General features: G+C 28.2%; 1 protein-coding gene across 5 annotated transcripts in view; it reads right to left on the minus strand.

The window, feature by feature from the left end:
* Window positions 1-18,820, minus strand: part of LOC132929954 (neuropeptide CCHamide-1 receptor-like) — a 142,986-nt gene that overhangs the window by 37,443 nt on the left and 86,723 nt on the right. For all 5 annotated transcript variants that reach the window (XM_060995608.1, XM_060995611.1, XM_060995610.1 and 2 more), the window contains 2 exons: window positions 11,675-12,130; window positions 2,293-2,796 (listed from right to left, as the gene is read on the minus strand). In XM_060995608.1, the coding sequence (XP_060851591.1) occupies window positions 2,293-2,796; window positions 11,675-12,130 (960 nt within the window). The remainder of the gene's footprint in view (window positions 1-2,292; window positions 2,797-11,674; window positions 12,131-18,820) is intronic.

Here is an 18,820-nt window from a genome sequence, read left to right on the forward strand (position 1 = left end):
TCTTATAATATTAGTTATTATAAGTGTATATAAAAGAATGAATAGGTTAAATATCACGGATTATTTGAATGCGTAAAATTCAAAATTAGTAGGTACAATTTAATCAGATTTCACATAGCAAACATATCCCGAACATAAATATAAATAACATAAATACACAATATCAATTATTATAATATTGTGTAAACATTATAAATCGAGTGGTTTATTCCGAACATGTATGTACGCACTATAAACTGCATGTGTACGACGATTGAAAAAAATTTACAGATACCGAGGGCTTTTACTAGAAGCTTTCTAGATCAAAATAGTACCTTTTTACTATATACACATAATATACATATAATAATATGTATAATATCATAAAGCACGCAAATACATATTTTGTCGAGGTCATTTGCATTTGGATAAATTTCACAGTGTAAGATTAACATAAATTCGGACGATAATAGTACATTCCATTGAGTGAAATTTTGATTTAAATTCAGTATTATTAAATAAAATGTTTAGGCTGTGTATATTTTAAGTTATTTATGCAAAAAAAAAAATGTAAGAGGTCTTTATAAAGATTTACACTAATTTTATTTCTATTGTAACTATTACAGAACAAACGAAAATCATTAGTACAATTTTATTTTAAATTTATTCATATTTTAAAATAGGACATAGTTCAACTATCTTGATTTAATCGTCGAGTAACCTCAAACACTACTGAAATGATTTTAACAAAACTTATATCAATACATTTTTTGAGAATTGAAGAGTGTTTTAAGCTTATTCTTTCAACTTCTATAGGTTGTAATAGATGACTTACTTATGAATTTAATTTTGGCTCACGATAATTGAATAATTTATTGCTTATTTATAGGATTTTCGTTGGTTATATAAAAAAAAATGTGGAGACTATAGCTGACATGCCATGTGTTGATATTGAATTTTTTTAAATAAAATAAAATAATGCTTAATTTATTGTGTTTCTATAATAGTTATTATGTTGTCCTTATATGTAGATAATAGACTCAAAAAAAAAAACTCGAACGATTTTGATCAAAGTTTAAGAAATAATTTTTAGATATATCAAAAAAGTTTAGAAGGTAATTTAAAGTTTAAGGTTTTTTTGGTATATAAAACCAGTAGGGGAAAGCGGAGTATGTTTTGAATTTAAAATCATAAATCACTGAATACAGTTCACCATTAAAACACCTACTGCTTTTGATATCTACCTCAGTGGCGTAGAATTCGTCATTTGAGTTTGTGGGGGGGGGGGGGGGGTAGATGGGGATTTGTTATTGGTGAAAAAATACAACTTTTATTGTTTTTTTAATATCGTGCCTTTTGGAATAATATTGTTGCCTTAATAATAATATTAATATTTATATATTTTTAGCTCGAAAATAATATAAATGAGTTGGCAGTTTATAAACGATGTGATACCACGTAGACAGAATGTTGTAAGTAGTGTGTGTAAGTAGTGTGTGTATGTATGTGTGTGTGTGTGTGTGTGTGTGTGTGTGTGTGTGTGTGTGTGTGTGTTTGTTGTGCGTAGAAATATAATAATATAATACCTGTCCTATATAATGCGTTTTTAAGTGCGAACAATTACTGTTTATTATTCTTCTTCTGTTAAACGAAAATAAGTGGTTTTTATTTAGGTATCACAGTTTCAAATATTTATTTGCGGGCATGTATAACAAAGATATTATCATTAATACTATTATAGTACTATAATTTTGTTTCTGAAATCACTGTACGTAAAGGTTAGTATACTAAAATATATACATACAAATATATATCTACTGAGTAAGAATATTCAAAACCAAACGCGTATTTTTATTTATGAATGATTTCTGAAAAAACCTAGGTATTTTATATTTTTTGATTTTTCAACTAAGATTTTGGCTTTTATCAGTACTTAAAACTGTCATTTAATTTGTTCGTTCTGTCTATAAAAATCTTAAACTACGCCACTGAGATAGGTGGTAGGTTCTATATATTTTGATTATTTCCTCACTTATTTTTATTTGCTATAAAATTATGCTATTTTTGTCTCTGATACATAATATCAAGTTATGTATCTATGTAAAACGGGAATCGTATCGAGATAAAAACCTAAGTGAAAATTAATTTGCAGCAAACGAAACGAGGTTAGTTTGTCGGCTTTTCGTTTGCCACAGTAATATGGGGGGAGAGGTAGACGAAACTCTCGCACTCTCCTATTGCAAACGGAATTCACGCCACTGCTGAGGTCCCACCTATACTACGCAACTCTACGGCCTATTGCCATCGTCGTACCTATATAATGGTGTTGGCGTCGTTGAGCCCGGTACAGATGAGCACCGTGGTGGTAGCCGTGGTAGTGGTGTGGTTCGTGTCCGCGGTCCGCCTGGTAAACGTGCTCAACTGCACGTTGGCTATGGTGGTCGAATCGTTGTTGATGGTCCGGTCCTTCTCTCGGGTGCCGTTTTTCCGGCGCATGTAGCCGTTCTTGGACTCGGTGACTTGTCCACCCGGTGTCTTGACGAGCCACCAGAACAGCTGCCGGTCGAAGTGCTTGCGGAAAGTGCCGCTGACCAGATAGAGGGCGATGGGGTTGATGCACGAGTTGCTATAGCACAGGCAGAAGCCGGCGATGCGCAACACGTGCCAGAATATGTTGTATTCATCCTGGGACCTGGGGTTCAGGTAGAACCATAGCATGAACACGTGATAGGGCAGGAAGCACACGGCGAACACCAGGACGAACGCCAGCACGGTCTTGGCGACTTTCTTCCGAGCTCGGACTTGGCGCAGCTGTCCCTGCAAATCAAGTGAAAACATCCGGTGAATCTTTTTTTTTAATCAAAAAGATGATTTCGCGAGCATCACCCACTTAATTGAACTTTTTTCGAACTGTAGCCCTTATAATAATATTATTGATCGTGAATTTTGTTTTTATTTTTTTAGCTCTATTAATATTGAGTGCAATATTACACCATTAATTTGATCCACGTTGGTATCGTATGATGTGAGTAATTCTTCACTCAATTGTCGAAAAAAAAATATTGTATAGCAGTATCAATTGCAGCTACCATATGAAATTCAGTTGTCGTCCTTAGTTCAAATTGTTTTCATATACTTATTTAATTTACAAAACGAACGACAGAAAATGCTTTTTAATTTATCTACAAGATTGAAACAAAATCAATTGACCGTTTGGGAAAAAAAATATTATTTAAAAACAATGATACTATGATAACAATTATTTTATTTATGTTTTGTTTACATTATTATATGTTATTTATTTGTGTTATTATTAAATAATTAATTTTAGAAAATTATTGCGTATTTACGTCAATTTTTTTTTATGTGTTTTTAGTAAATAAAATATATGTATATATATATATTATGTATATAAGTTTTAGAGCCTGTCAAAAAATTACTCTTTTATATTATATTAAATTAACATTAAAATTTAGTTATGAAACAGTGTATAGGTATTACATAATTATAATATCTATATAATATGTATGTGTACATTTTAAGCGAAACAAGTAATGTATTGATTATGATTATAGAGTTTAAATAGTTTTTTTTTTATTAGTTTTATATGTTTTTATTTCATAAATGTTTTCATTAATTACTCATAATGTGCCCACGCTAAAAACAACAGTAAATTTCAAACAAACGGTAACATTTTTGGCATATGTTTTTAACGAAATAAATTGCTGTTGTTTAGTGTTGTGATTATTGGAAATCAATAAAACAATAATCACATAACCTTATACTTTTCACCAATATTAAATTTTAAAATATCAATAATCATTATTCGATAGTTTGCATTAGACGTATTTAATAGATTTTACGAACTTTTTTTTTAATCTTAAATCAAATAAGCAATAATGGCATCTATCGAATAAGTATACTAACATGATCCATTTACAGGGTTGTGTATACTATTTGAATTTAAAAAAGATTGAAATTGTTGACAAAAATAATAATAATTTGTATTATTAGATAATTTCGTTAAACAATAACAATGCTTTACAATTGCGATTAATTATATTATAAGATTACACAATTATAATTATACAACAAAATGACAATTAGCTTAAAATAAACGTTGATGTAATTTGTAAATAAACTTAACATTATAAATACACAACGAATGGTTGTATCATTAGATTTTCCTAGAAGAATATTTATGGCCAAGTCATTAAGAACTAATATGTTCGTGTTTCCTTATTTTATAAAAGTTATATTGGCGAGCTTTGCTCACGACAAATACGTATTAAGAGACAATCACCAATCCGTGGAAAGATTAGACCATTTTTCAATTGTTGATTGTTATCCAGGATAATTGAATTGTAACGAGATGTGAAATAAATACCTATGGGATTTAATAAGATTTTGGAACAATGAACAATTTTCAGGGAAATCTGAAAAATCCGATTAAATAATAATCGCAGATTTATTTACACACACACACACACACACACACACACACACACACACACACACATACAATTTTTTGAATCCAACACAAAACGACTAGAAATAGTAAATCGTACCTACCTATATAATATTACATTTTTATTTATAGTATCGATAATAAATATAATTTTATGGGACACACAAAATCCTTGGCCTTGACGTATAGATCAATAAACATATCTTAGAATAAATAATTCTGGTTTTTATTTTATAATAATAATATAGGGTAATTTCGAATTTATTATACCAATAAAAAAAAAAAAAAATACTAATAATTTCAGATATTTCTAAATAAAAAACTTTCGTATTAAATAATTTTCTCTATTGTGATTACATTTTATATCATCTGTTTTATAAATATATATAATATATAGCCGCTAGTTCCCCCTTTTTTGTATGTGTTATATGGTGATAAAGTAGAATAATATAATCGATTTAATATTTAGTGTTAATTATTAATGAAATAAATTGGATATTAAACGAAATTCGCATAAGTAACGTTATATTATTTAATAAGGTCCGCACACAATTGTATGATGCTGATTTTCACACGAATATACAATATCATTATGGTTTTGGCTTGGCTATAGGTTTTTTGGCGCAATATGTCGAAGACAATAATATTATACATCTGACACACACACACACACATACACGCGCGCGATGCGTTTCTTAATAGAAAACGCGCAATTGTCTTGGGATCGCATAAACACACTAACCGTTTACCAATTTCGAGCAATGTATACGGTCAACAGTATATAGGTACCCCCCAAAGGGCAATCGATTACAAATGGACCCCGTGGCTTCTATTGTTCTAATATTTGTTTGAGATAATAATATATCCTTTATTACTTTCGTCGTGTCGTTGCCCGCGAACGTTCCTCAGCGGGACGTTACATGTTATTGGGATTCGACGTTTGAAATGCGTGAAATATTTAATAAAAAAGTATACACAATAGCTCACGCGTACACAGACATCGGAATATTATAGCGAGATATGCCCGTGAATCCAATATATTATGTATGTTTTGGACGATATCCAATCATCCCGACCACCGTGCAGCACCAATTAATGGTTCGAAAAAACAAAATACTTATATCATAGGCCATAGCTCACGTGAAAGTATGATATTATTTTGTTCTGCTGCAGCAGTCAGAACGTATACAAAAAAAATGTTCGTTTTTATTAAATTTGTCAATTAATGGATTTTTTTTTTTTTTTTTGTAGGATTAACGTCGATCGTAATTATTGACTCTTCAACGTTCACGACTGGTGATTAAAATATATCTGGTTGGAATTTAATTTAGGTATTTACTTCAAAACGTATTTTCCAATCAGACGCGTTTCGTCTATTTGATATTATTATTTTGTATAAACAACACTGTATGTTTGTAAATTATTTTTAATTACAAGGAAAATTACATTTAAAAATTATTTAAATAACACATATTAGCGATAAAAAGAATAAATTAACTGATGCATACGGCTGGAGGTATCTGCGCTACGCTCCATCTACTATTTATTAACGCTAAGATGGATAAAAAAAAAATCGTAAATATGTTATGTCTACAGAAATCAGAAAATTACTCAAAAGCGTATTGGTGCGTTGCAGTGATGTTGTTTTTGTTTTTTAAGCTTAAAACCCAGTATTTGTTTGAAATGTTTTTTTTTTGAAAATCAACAGTTATATCTACCAAGAAGCAAATATCATAATTCGTGTTCATTATTGTGAAAATGATCAAATCAGCACACATTTTATAAATTATAATGTGATTCATACACAACGCACGCGCGCAGTCTACGATTAAACGCGCGTGTAAGGCACTTATGAGGTGTACGATACTATTGACGAGATTAAATTACATAATGTAGGTATCCTATTCCTATACTAGATGACGTATTTTTCGATTTAATAATATGTATCAAACTTAAAACGATTTATTAGATAAGAATTATGAAGTTTAGATATTATATTTTACTATCAATTGTGTTAACTGTTTTTGGAATAGGTAGCAAAATTTAGTTTAAAATGCATAAATTCTGTACATCTGTTTGTTTAAATACCAAAAATCCTATAATTTCTCTTTCGAGAGTGCGATCAATATTTTAAATTATATAATTAATGTAAATAGAAAAATAATCTTAAATAATTTCTCAGACGTAGTACTAGCAGAAGATTTTGAAAACTTATGGTTTTCTTCAACAGGGATTACGGTCAAACCAAAACCACAACAGATTTTATGATTTTATACATAATATATTTGTATTCCTCTTATTAACTATTTATACTTAATGTGCTTTTTGATAAATTGTTCATTATAATATTTGAACCATTTTAACAACTTAAATTTCATGTTTCTTTTATATAATATAGTTTGGTTCTTTAATATTATTCTAATAAAAACTTAGGTCCAAAATTCCTTTGGGATTTAAAATTTAAACCTCGAAATCTATGTTTTTCACTCCCTCTGAGTCTTAAAAATGTTTTTCCGATTGCACGCCATCCAAACTGCCGTACCTAGATATTCATAATTCTATTTATCTTTTTATCTCAAAATATAATGTAAAATTGTATTTCTACCATCATTTCTATAGTCTGCAAAAGTATAAGAAGAAATAATACAATATAATTTAGGTTTTATTCTATTATAATAATTTATTTAAACAAAAAATATTCTAGTTAAAATTTGTTTTTTAGCTTATCTGCACAAAATAAATAAAATAACGATAAGAAAAAATGTAAATATACATTTGATGCAGTAATCAAATATTTAAGCTCTTAGTAGTTGTAGAACAGAAACTACATAATATTATAGGTATGTAAAATATTTTATGATTAAATATCTCTGACAGTTTCGTATAAGCATTAAACAATTTATAAAACAAATATGTATATAATTTTATAGTTTATGCCTACAGTTAGGAGATCAAACTGGGTAAAACGTGTTGCCATACAATCAATGTGTAATAGAGTTAAGGGGTCATCAGTATATTTACGTATACGTAAGTGCGCGACGGGATAGGCTTATTAATTTATTGTGCAGTTGAAAGTCGGTTTTATTTACGCTATTAAATTTTATAGACTGTATGAGGATTTCTAAATTCTCGACCGGGTTGGTCCAAAAACAATTATCGTTATCGTTATCTCGTAATTTTCAACCACACATGTTTCAGACAGTTGTATGTTAAGTATTCAATAATTGCGTTATTGTAGTGTAATACGCCGAAAACCCTATAGTAATGTGTAAATAATGCTGTGTACAATAATGTTTAGTCTTTCGTATGACCGTCGAAGGGGGATAACGGCAATCCAGGATCACAACATAAAATATATAACAGTAATATCACTAGCAAGAAAAAAACCACAAAATGTCTGGGAAAAAAAATAAATAATAAATATAAAATCATTTTTAAACTTCGGTTGCAAACGTAAAAAGTTTAACGGCTAGGGTGCAATAATCGCATATCATAAGAAAATAAATTCTACCATCATAAATCGCATATATATATATATACTTATATTTCTAGTCGATCGACACTAGTCAGTAGTAAAAGTTATTAGGATTTCGGGTTTATCGCGGAACTGCAGAAATATATAACTGATAGTGGGTCAATTAACTGTCGTAAAATTGACGACGTCTGATCTATACTTCAGTAGATTTATACGTTCCTCCTCAATAACAGTTTCCGCAGAGTGACAGAACTCGGCTTTAGCAAAAATAGAATGGGTGTAAGGTTTACGATTGTCGAATACTGCACTCGTAGCATATAGTTCGTCGAACAAAAACAATTTTTAATGCGATAATTCAAATATCTTTATTTTATCAAACGCGTTGTTAAAACTACATTAATTGGTCGTTTCAACGTTTGAATAACATCAACGAAATTTGGCGCTCGGTATTATAAATATTGATGAAAGAAAATCTTTGAATAAATTAACCACTAAAAAAAATATCTCGTGTACCTACAAAAGATTTTATGAAGAATTTTTGTTGTACGTGTTTTTCATATTTACTTATTACGTTTTTTTTTTATTTTTTGTACAGATTGTAGATTTATTACTATAACTAAAAAAAAAAAGAGATATTAATATATATATACAACTATATTTCTAATAAACAATATAGGCTTTAGATGTCGCATCTTTATTATAGGATAATTCGTTTAATAAGAAACTTTTCAACTGCGGCAATAACCTACACTGAATTATTACTAAATTGAAAGAAGTATTGTAGAAGGCCGGCGTGCATTTTACATCCGTACGTTTTCCGCTCTTTACAATATTTTCGTGCAATTTCCTTTAATTTTCGTAATATTTATATAATAAAATTATATAAGCTGGACTATTCACTAAATATTTAAAACTACACAGTTAATATTACGGAGATATTACTGTATTGGGATAAATGTACTTAATGATTATAATTAATAATAGTCCGTCAGAATCTTTATAATATAATTATATTATTATTGCTGTTATTATTTTAATGTACCTATTCATTTAAAAATCTGCACTGTTATGTCATCTTGAAATAATACACTATATAAATATAAATTTCCAACGAAAGCTTAAAAAAAAGCCTATGTCATTGGTATATCTATTACGGTACGGACAGCTGTTGTTTCAAATACATAACAAGGGTCGTCGTAAAATAAAATCACGTTTTATGTTATTAAAATATGTTTTATTTAGTATATTTTTACATATTTCAGAGAGTTTTGAGTGTATTTTTCAAATTTCACTTGTTTATACCGTCAATTTTGGTAAACATTAATAAGATCTTAATAATATTTGTTCACTAAACATATATATATATTAAGAATCTTTGTGAACGAATAGATGACAATAAATTTGAAAAAAATAGAGGTATATGGCATATCATTTTATAATAGCGATAGAATTGATCCCAATAACCTCCATCTATCCTAAAAAAAATCCCATAAATGACTTTTAGCTCTATAATAGTAATTTAACATTGTAGACACGTTTTTGAGATTTCGCAGTAGAAAAAAAAATTGCGATCGTAATAAAACCACTATGAAAAGAGAGGACTATTATAATCCTACATGTAAGTAAGCGAAACGCGTTCCTCGTCGAAATACCGAACAGTACTCCTGTAGAATTTTCCACACGACCGCTAGTAAAAAATGTCCACCTATCACCGATATCCAATTATAGTGTAATAAAACATTTTACGATTTAAACAGTGTAGGAAATCGACAAACATTTATTGACCTAGGTAGCTGCTGAAGTTCAGGTCCAAATTTTGGACGCTATCCATTTCAAATTATTCTAGAATATATTGCTACGTTGTGACCTTCTGAATAAAATAATATTTATTTTAAATTCAAAATAAAGTTTTTATACAAAAAGTTTGTATTATATTCATCGATAACTTTTTTTAATCAAATTTGAAGATTTTTATGTTTATATAACAGGAATGGCCAACTACATCTCTAATCTCTAAATAAAAATAAGAAAAAAACTTATGAATAATACAAAAATAATTTAGTTACATATTTTATTACATTTTATATTTAACCGATCACAACAGCAATCGGGAAAATGTATTTATTTTTTTATATTTCACTCTTGGTTTTTCACATTTTTCATTTTTTCGTGGGGCATGTGAGTTTTGCTCGCTGGACACCCATTAATCATTATTACATAATTTTATACGTACCACAATGTAACTAATAAACATAAACTCGTGTATTTAATTGTTTTTATGTTTGTGTTTATTTTTATTTTTAACTTTGATTTACCATGAGCTTCAATAGTTAAAATATTAGGTTTTAAGTAGTTCAAAAAAAATGAAACTGTTTTATATACAAACGAGGAAAAAATATTAAATCATATTTTTATAAAAAAGAAAAAATATTAAACCTTTATAAAAATAAAAATAAAAATTTAATCAAGTCGTAGTGGAGTGAACAGATAGGTGGATGATATTTGATAAACATTTAAGTGGACGGGCGGTATACATATTACAGCGGTGACAGGTGTGGCCAAATCGTAGACGCGGGAAAGCGTTGTCGTGCATTTCCTAATAAGATAATTATTATAAGGTCGTGAAACTAGGGGAACGGCATGGAATGATCCCCCGGTTATACGTTTCTCATATTTCACATCTTATACACAGATGATTTAAAATATTTAATTTATTTGTTTATCGTTCCATCGTTGTAGCCGGTAAACCTAACATAACCTAACGGCCGGAAAATACCAATCATACTATAAATAATTACTGTAAAATATAAGTACCAAAAATATAATTTATATTAATAAAATATGAATAATAATGGATTTCAGCATAATATATAGGTCAACCACAAATATAGTTTTGTAAACCCAGATGGCCAGATAAACGGGTACATACTTAAAATATTAAGCGTTTATAGTGATCGGCTAGAGAACGAAATAAAAAAGACATACAGGAACTATTCGGTCAATTTTAAATTCTTATATAAGTAAATTTTTTGGCGACAAAAACATAAAAAAAATATTCCGTCCACCGCCGCTAGTCGTCGGAGTACGATAACCGAATATTTTATTTTTTAACCGTTTTATTATTTTTATCACATTCAATATAAAATAATAAATTAATGATTTATGACACGCTTAACTACGTTAATTAGGTACGAAATCTATTCCCTTCGCGGTATTTTTGCTGCATGAGATCAAATATTATATTCGATAAAATAATAACTTCATTTTTCAATATTTTCTTTCGCTCATCGCTTTTTGGCTCACTAAGGCAGTTAAAAAATATGTGTTATACTTTAAAATATTAATTCGCATTAAAGCGTTTATACGCATTTCTTAATTCCCGGGGTAAGAGTTAATTCGATTTTATCACGTTTATATGGAGCAGTTATATACGAGTTACATATGAACGAATTTTTAATGCGCACTATAGCTGCTGCATATAAACGTGGTATTTGACGAATCGAATTAAATAATAGATGCTCACTAACGTTTAATACGAATTAAAAATGCATTTATAATATGCGCCCAACTCTTGGCCTAACTCAATGCGCATTGAGTTAATGCATCTGTAGGCTCTAAACTTGTACGTCTCACTGCCTAATGAGATGTCTATAATGTGAAGTCTCGGAGATCATATTATATTGCGCGTATGGAACGTGATAGTATTAACTGCTACATAATATTATACGCGTGTTAATAGTAATATCACTCACCTGGACCTCGCCGGGCATGTTCCTGGTGCTGTGGATCAGGTGCCGGGCCATCATGGCGTAGAAACACGCGATGGCGGACAGCGGCACCACGTAGTAGACCAGAAACCGGATGACGACGACCAGCCGCGGGTAGGTGGGTCCCAGTTCCTCGGCGTACGGGTAGCACGCCTCGAACAGCGTCACGTTGTTGTACTGGAACTGCCGGACGTACGAGTTGGTGGCCGCGGGCACGGCGCACGCCACCGCCAGGCACCATATGGTCACAGCCACGGTGACGGTGAACTTGGTGGCCCGGCGGCCGCCCACGGACGCGTGCAGCTTGCGCATCGGGTCCACGATGGCGAAGAACCGGTCGGCGCTGAGCGCGGTCAGCGTGAACACGGTAACGCCGATCGATATGTCCTTGGTGGTCTCGGACACCTTGCAGATGGTCAACCCAAACGGCCACGACGGCACCTGCGACACACACACACACACACACACAGGTCAGAGATGCACGGATAATGCTGTTATTATTATAGCGAGCGCGTAATACGCACGCGCATAATACGTGCCGGCAGACTACGTCAGAGACGACACCGGTTATTTATATATATAAAAAAAAAACTGTATTTGACCTAACTGTACGTTTTGGAAAAATTTTCGTTTTGTTTTTTTTTTTTTTTATTACATCATTTTAACTCGTCCAAAACGACATTGTCTCAATGTTTTTCTGACGACTGCGTTCGGATGTATAAAAATTGAGTTTTTTATGAGTACTGAGTTACTTATGCAGAATAAATTGTATTAATTTAAAGTTTTCATAAGCGTGCTGAAGCGACACGGCAGTAGGTACCCCGGAAAATTTCGGACAATTAGTTTATTATAGTTATAATAGTATTCAAAGTTAAGATGAGCGAAGCGTAGTGAACCGACGTTTTGCGGAGTTAACCCTGTACCACTCCATTCAGCTCATCAAAAAACTTTAAACATTTTTAATTAGTATAATAAATTTACTTATCCGAAATTTGATTTTTATAGTACGAATATTCCGAATATTATTCTGTTCCAGAAAATGAAATCAAAATGTTTGGTATCGTTTAAAAAGTAATAAAATATAATTTTTTGTACAAAAATCGTTGTATTGTAACGACTTAAAATTCTTAATATTTAAAATTATTTAAGTTTGAAAGGTTTCTATTATAATTTTCAGGAGTTTAATTTAAAAATTGTGGAAAAGTCCTTTTCAAGAAAATTGTATGCATAATTCAAATAAACGTTTAGAAGTTTAATTCAATAATTAGTATAATCAGTACAATATTATTAGCATTAAAATGGTCTATTTTCGTAGGAAACAGACGGAATAAAATTGAATTTATCTATAGGTAGCATTTAGTTATTCAAATATTTTTTTATATAGATGTTTTATTTTGGAGATGTTAAAAACATCGTTCATATTGTCTTATCGGCAACAAGTATAATAAAGGTATGTATGATAGGAAAATTGCATACACTTATAGTTTGGGCGGGTGACCGCCGATCTGGTCATAAAGTTATAATATACAATAGTCTACAAGCCTGCAAATTCTCATTATAAATTCGGAAAACTTTGATTGTGTAGACGCTATGTCATTTTTACTTATTCGTTGCCAATCGTATGCAAAATAAGTTATTTGAGTTTGAAAAACACAAAATTAATGAATAACTTTGTTCTGTGATATCAAAAAATTAAAATAATTCTCAAGTCGTTCTCTTATTGTGATGAAAGTTAGTTTAATAATTTTTTATAGATGTTGCTTTTCATTCGGGTTTTTTTTATGCAAAAAATTTGTTCATTCAATTTTATAATTATATATTAACGCAAATGTAAAATATAATAAAATTCGTCATGACATTTTAAATTGTCATTTATATATTGTATTTTTAATTTATTTCAATTTACAAATAGGTAATTGAAAAATATAAAATAATGAAAATATATAATAATTTAAATTCTATTTAGTTTTGTATACAATAATTGTATTAAGTATTTAATTATAGGGGTATAATTATACTTGTTTAATATTTTATGAGTTCTTATTAAAACTTAATCAAAAACATATTATTTCACATAATACGTATAAATATATATATATATATAATAATAATAATATATAATTTGTAATTTAAATAAGTATATTTATTTTATACGGTATCTACTGGTTTATGTTATCACATCGAGCGGTTATCTAAAAGCCATATTATTGTCTTTTAATCCGTTTACAACGGATTATTTACAAATGCAGCAATACATTATTTCTATTAATTTTACATTTATTTGTAAAAAAATTTATTTTTTTTAATCAATAAAATATTAAACATGTTATGGTATTTATTTAATCAGGAAATAATAACCAACATCACATAACAACTAATTTATTTCAACTACTACCTATTTAATATTATATAAATAATATATTACTATCATTTAATTTTAATTTCCGCATCTGTACTTCAAACTACGTTTTTTTTTACCCCATTCAGCCAAACCTAATATTATTCTTACAAAACTTTATGGTTGTATTGGGATCAATAAAATCTTATAAACTTCCCAACTGTCAGAAAACAATGTGGAACCTGGTCTATTATTATAGTGGTTAATGATTGGTATTATAGTATTCGCTCTTCAAAACGAAACATTCATTGGCATATCGATATATATACCACTTAACATCCATTGTTGTGATTGAATTCCCAATATTATTTTTTCGGGGCTCAAAGACTTTCATTTATTTCTACAATTAAATTTAGATCATCTACAATGATTTTTATTGTTCTCCATTCACCAAAGTTATACAAGTAGTTTTCCAATATTGAATTCTGGGTTTTTTTTCCTAATGCCTCATTAATTTTGGTAAAATGATACTTAAGTAAGTCATATCATGAAAACAAGAGTACAATAGTATTAAAAGTATTGGTAATATTGAACCTTAAGTTAGTTATCATCCCTAATATTTTATTCTTAACAAAAATGTCTACTTTAAAAATACTACCTACTGTGATCTGTTTCAACATTAAATAATTAATGGTCGTTTGTAAAAAATAATGCAAAAAAAACCACGGTAGCTATTTTTTCCAGTGTTTAATTTTTTTCTTTATTTAAAAATGTTTATCACACACGCGAAAAAGAATATTTGAAATTGATAATATGATAATCGGGTAAAAAAAAAATTTAAAAAATCTACGATCTATGAAGAACGGCGGACGAAAAATACTTTATTACCAGTTTATAGTTATATGCACTTATATTTAAATTAAATTTTATAAATGTATAATACTTAGTATACTAAATAGAGCATAATATAATATAATAACTTATAAAAACGTTTTGTGAGAACTGTGGACTGCTAGTGTAATAAATAATAATATAGTAAATAGTAAATACTATAATGTACGGGTGGGGAGTAACAACACACTTGAATAGTGCGGCAATAAATTATTCAGACACCTGAGGTGATAGCAAAACCGTAGGTAACAGCTATACTGAATAAACACGTTTACTCACACTCGTTGAAAATACTACATTTTAGAAATATATTATTTTGGTGTAATAAATTATGAACAGCTATTATATGATTCATAAAAAAATTATATAAAATGATTTCGTTGTCGTGTTTATTTTTTTATAAATAAAACAATTTTATGCACTATAATAAAGTTATTATGATTACTTATTTATTGAAAAACTTTATAAACTCAACGGAATTAATGATTTATAATATTGATTTAAGAAAATAAGTTTGAGTTTTCATTGTTGATATAATGAATAAAGGCATATATTATACTCGAAATTAATTTTATTGATTGAAATTTAAATGTTGATAATATAATTATTATTGATTATCCCTCTACAACATTAAAAGAGACAAAATATGTCTTAAATATAAATACTTTTGAAACGCATCAATTAAAAATATGTAGAGCTACTCCTACATACTTTTATAATTTCGTAATACAATTACATTTTCGCTGAATGATATTTGAAATATAAATGGGAATAAATTAATAAGAACCTCTTGGCAATTTGTCAAACAGATATGGCCTCTTAAATTAATCGTCTAATTAATAATTCCAAAAATAATTGTATTTTCGTATAAATATAATAGTAATTATCAATGTATTTTTTTTAGATATATGTTTTGTTTTATACATTGAATTATAAGAAGAAATGTACGCTAATTATTTACTTTAATTTTTTATCAATGTATACATATATATTGCATCAAGTAACTACTCGTAGTTATACAAAAAGAACTAAAAAAGACATTTTGTCTCACAGGTATAAATAATAATTTTACTGAAAGAACTTCAATGGCTAATTATGATTTAATCTATTTTGTATGCACCTATTAGAGGTTTTAACATTTTCTTGATATTGCCATTTAATGTAAATATAAATTAAGCGATTGTGCTAAATCCTGATAAAAACTATTTAATTAAACATTTTTTATATTCAAGCATCCTGGTTTTAATAAACGGATTATATAAGAAAGAATAATATGTTTTTGAAGTCTTAAAATCTTAATATCGTCGAATATTAAAGTGCATTTATAAAATTCACAAAAACATACTTATTCAAAATTAAAACGAAAAAAAAAATACAAAAATCGAATATCTCATCTCATTTAGTATTACATTTTTTGTTGATGTTATAATAAAAAAAAACCAACTTTTTTTTCTTTAGTTATAATGACTGATAATAAAAAATATAAGCCTGCGATTGTTATTTAAGTGAACAATATTTTTTTTAAATACAGCTTCAGCTGATAAAAAGGTCATAAAATCCCAGCTAAGAACCAAAGCTAATCAATTGAAAACAATATTATATCCTCTTTCATACTACACAACTCCCGTTTTCCATTAATCAATCAGAGATTATAGAATTATGTAGATCACTATAAAATCATGCAATTCGGGAAAGGAAAATCGACTCCAAATTATATAATATAGACGCATGTCAATGTAAAAATAATATAATTATGTATATTATGCAAATTTTAAGATAATGCTATCTTATTACTTTTTATTATAAATTATAGTATATTATTATAACATATTATTAACATGTAAAATAATTATTCTATGCACATGTGTTCCTATTTTGCCTATACATTACGCCGTGTAACATATTTATTAAAAGAAGCCGAACAAAATACAATAATAAGAAGGAGTTAATCATGCTTTAATAACGACGGGAAGTGACACATTATGAATATTTATTATTTAAAATAATTAATTAATACGCGAGAATCAACGTGAGTTAGGCTTAAACTACTGTTAATAAGAAAGATTTGAACATTTTAGTTTTAAAAAAAGATACACAATACTCTAATAATGTATCGCTGCAATCCGCCCACATAATGTTCCCCTTTAAAACTTCCAACATCTCTTTTGACATCCTAAATCTCAACAATAAAAAAAAGTTATATTTCCATATTCTTATTTAACTATGCAGGTTGTATAATTTAACTAAACTCATTAATTAATTATGTTTTTATATAATAATAATAATAATAATAATAATTTAATTGATAAATGTATTGTGTTGTTTTTCTCTCTTTTTATATAATTATAATTTCTATTATACTTTTAACACGATATCTTAATATTGTTAAAACTAAATGTAAAACAAAGTTTAAATAAAAAAAGGTAAACGGTTTGTGTTTTTATAAAACTTTTTCAACGCTACATATTACAATATAATATCAGAAATTGATTTTTAACTGTTATGCGTTTTAAACATTTAATTAAAGTATTTAAATTATACAATTTTAATTTTTCTCAATTAACCAATTAAAATGTTGTTAAATTACATTTTGTATTATTTAGTATTTTAATTTAAATCTATTAAAATCATCTCAAAAGAAAACCAAAATCTATAGAATTTGTATACTAGTTTAATTATTAGCTTGTAGCTACTAAATAATTTAGTGTTGATAATACAATATACTCGTATTTATTTTTTAATGTTAATTTTTAATTATTATTGCTGCTTTATGCTTTCATACGTTTATTGATTATTATTATTTTTAAATTTATGTTTTGGCAATATTTGCATGTATGTATAAATATAAAAATGGAAATCTTTGTCACGCATATTCACTGAAACTACTTATTCGATTATTTTGATTTTTGTATTTAAATGAAAAATTAAATTGTGGAGTAACATTTAAGCCACTTTTGATTTTATAAATTCATAAAAAATCAAATTATTAATTTTTTGATGTATTGCCAAATACGCATCATGAATACAGATCATTATTTTCTTCCCGTTTACCAATTATTAGTTATTGCTATACATTAATATTTAGTGAATAGTTGATGTAGTATAACATTAAAAAAATTTTTCATTGTTTTTGGTGAACACAATATTAAAACTGTAATTTTACAAGTTGTTGGTGTTTGGATGAAAATCAATATCGATTCGTTCAATGAGAATAATTTTTGAAAAATGCTGTTGTTGCCACAAGCAACACTGGGCAAGACAGCTATACAGGTAATATTGATATGTCAGAAATATCATCTATAAATCAAATCAGAAAATAAAATATATTATTTATTCACACGCGTTACGCTGAATGTTAAATTGTTAACATTAAGCAACTAAATATAACTCGTATGCATTTTATACAAACAACGAGTACATATGTACGGGTGGATAACTAGTGTATATAATATTATTTACACGTATGTAATAGTTTTATGATTTCAATTCAAAAAAAAAAAAAAATAGCCATTCAAAATTTAGACACAAGTAAAATTAATGCAATCTAATTTTGTAAATTGAATCCTGATTTATTTTATTAACGTACATTAATTAAAGAGTTATAAACCAAAATTTACCATTCAAAAACCATTATTAATATAAATACAAAATATATTTTTGAATTTCGTAAATCATCAAGTAGTTGTATGTTTCAATAACTATAGTTTATATAAAATATAGTATATTAAAGGTTAGGTTATGCTGAAACGTTAAACGTTGGTCTGTATAGTTCCATTCAATTTTGCTCCAATCAGATTATAATAACAGGTCATACAATTACTATTGGTCTATTAGAAAACGTTAGTGCACGTGTACTTCAATCGAACCAACTCTCGATATTGTTTTTAGTTACAATTGCATAA

The sequence above is a fragment of the Rhopalosiphum padi genome, chromosome 4 (assembly GCF_020882245.1).
Source record: "Rhopalosiphum padi isolate XX-2018 chromosome 4, ASM2088224v1, whole genome shotgun sequence".
Classification (NCBI taxonomy): domain Eukaryota; kingdom Metazoa; phylum Arthropoda; class Insecta; order Hemiptera; family Aphididae; genus Rhopalosiphum; species Rhopalosiphum padi.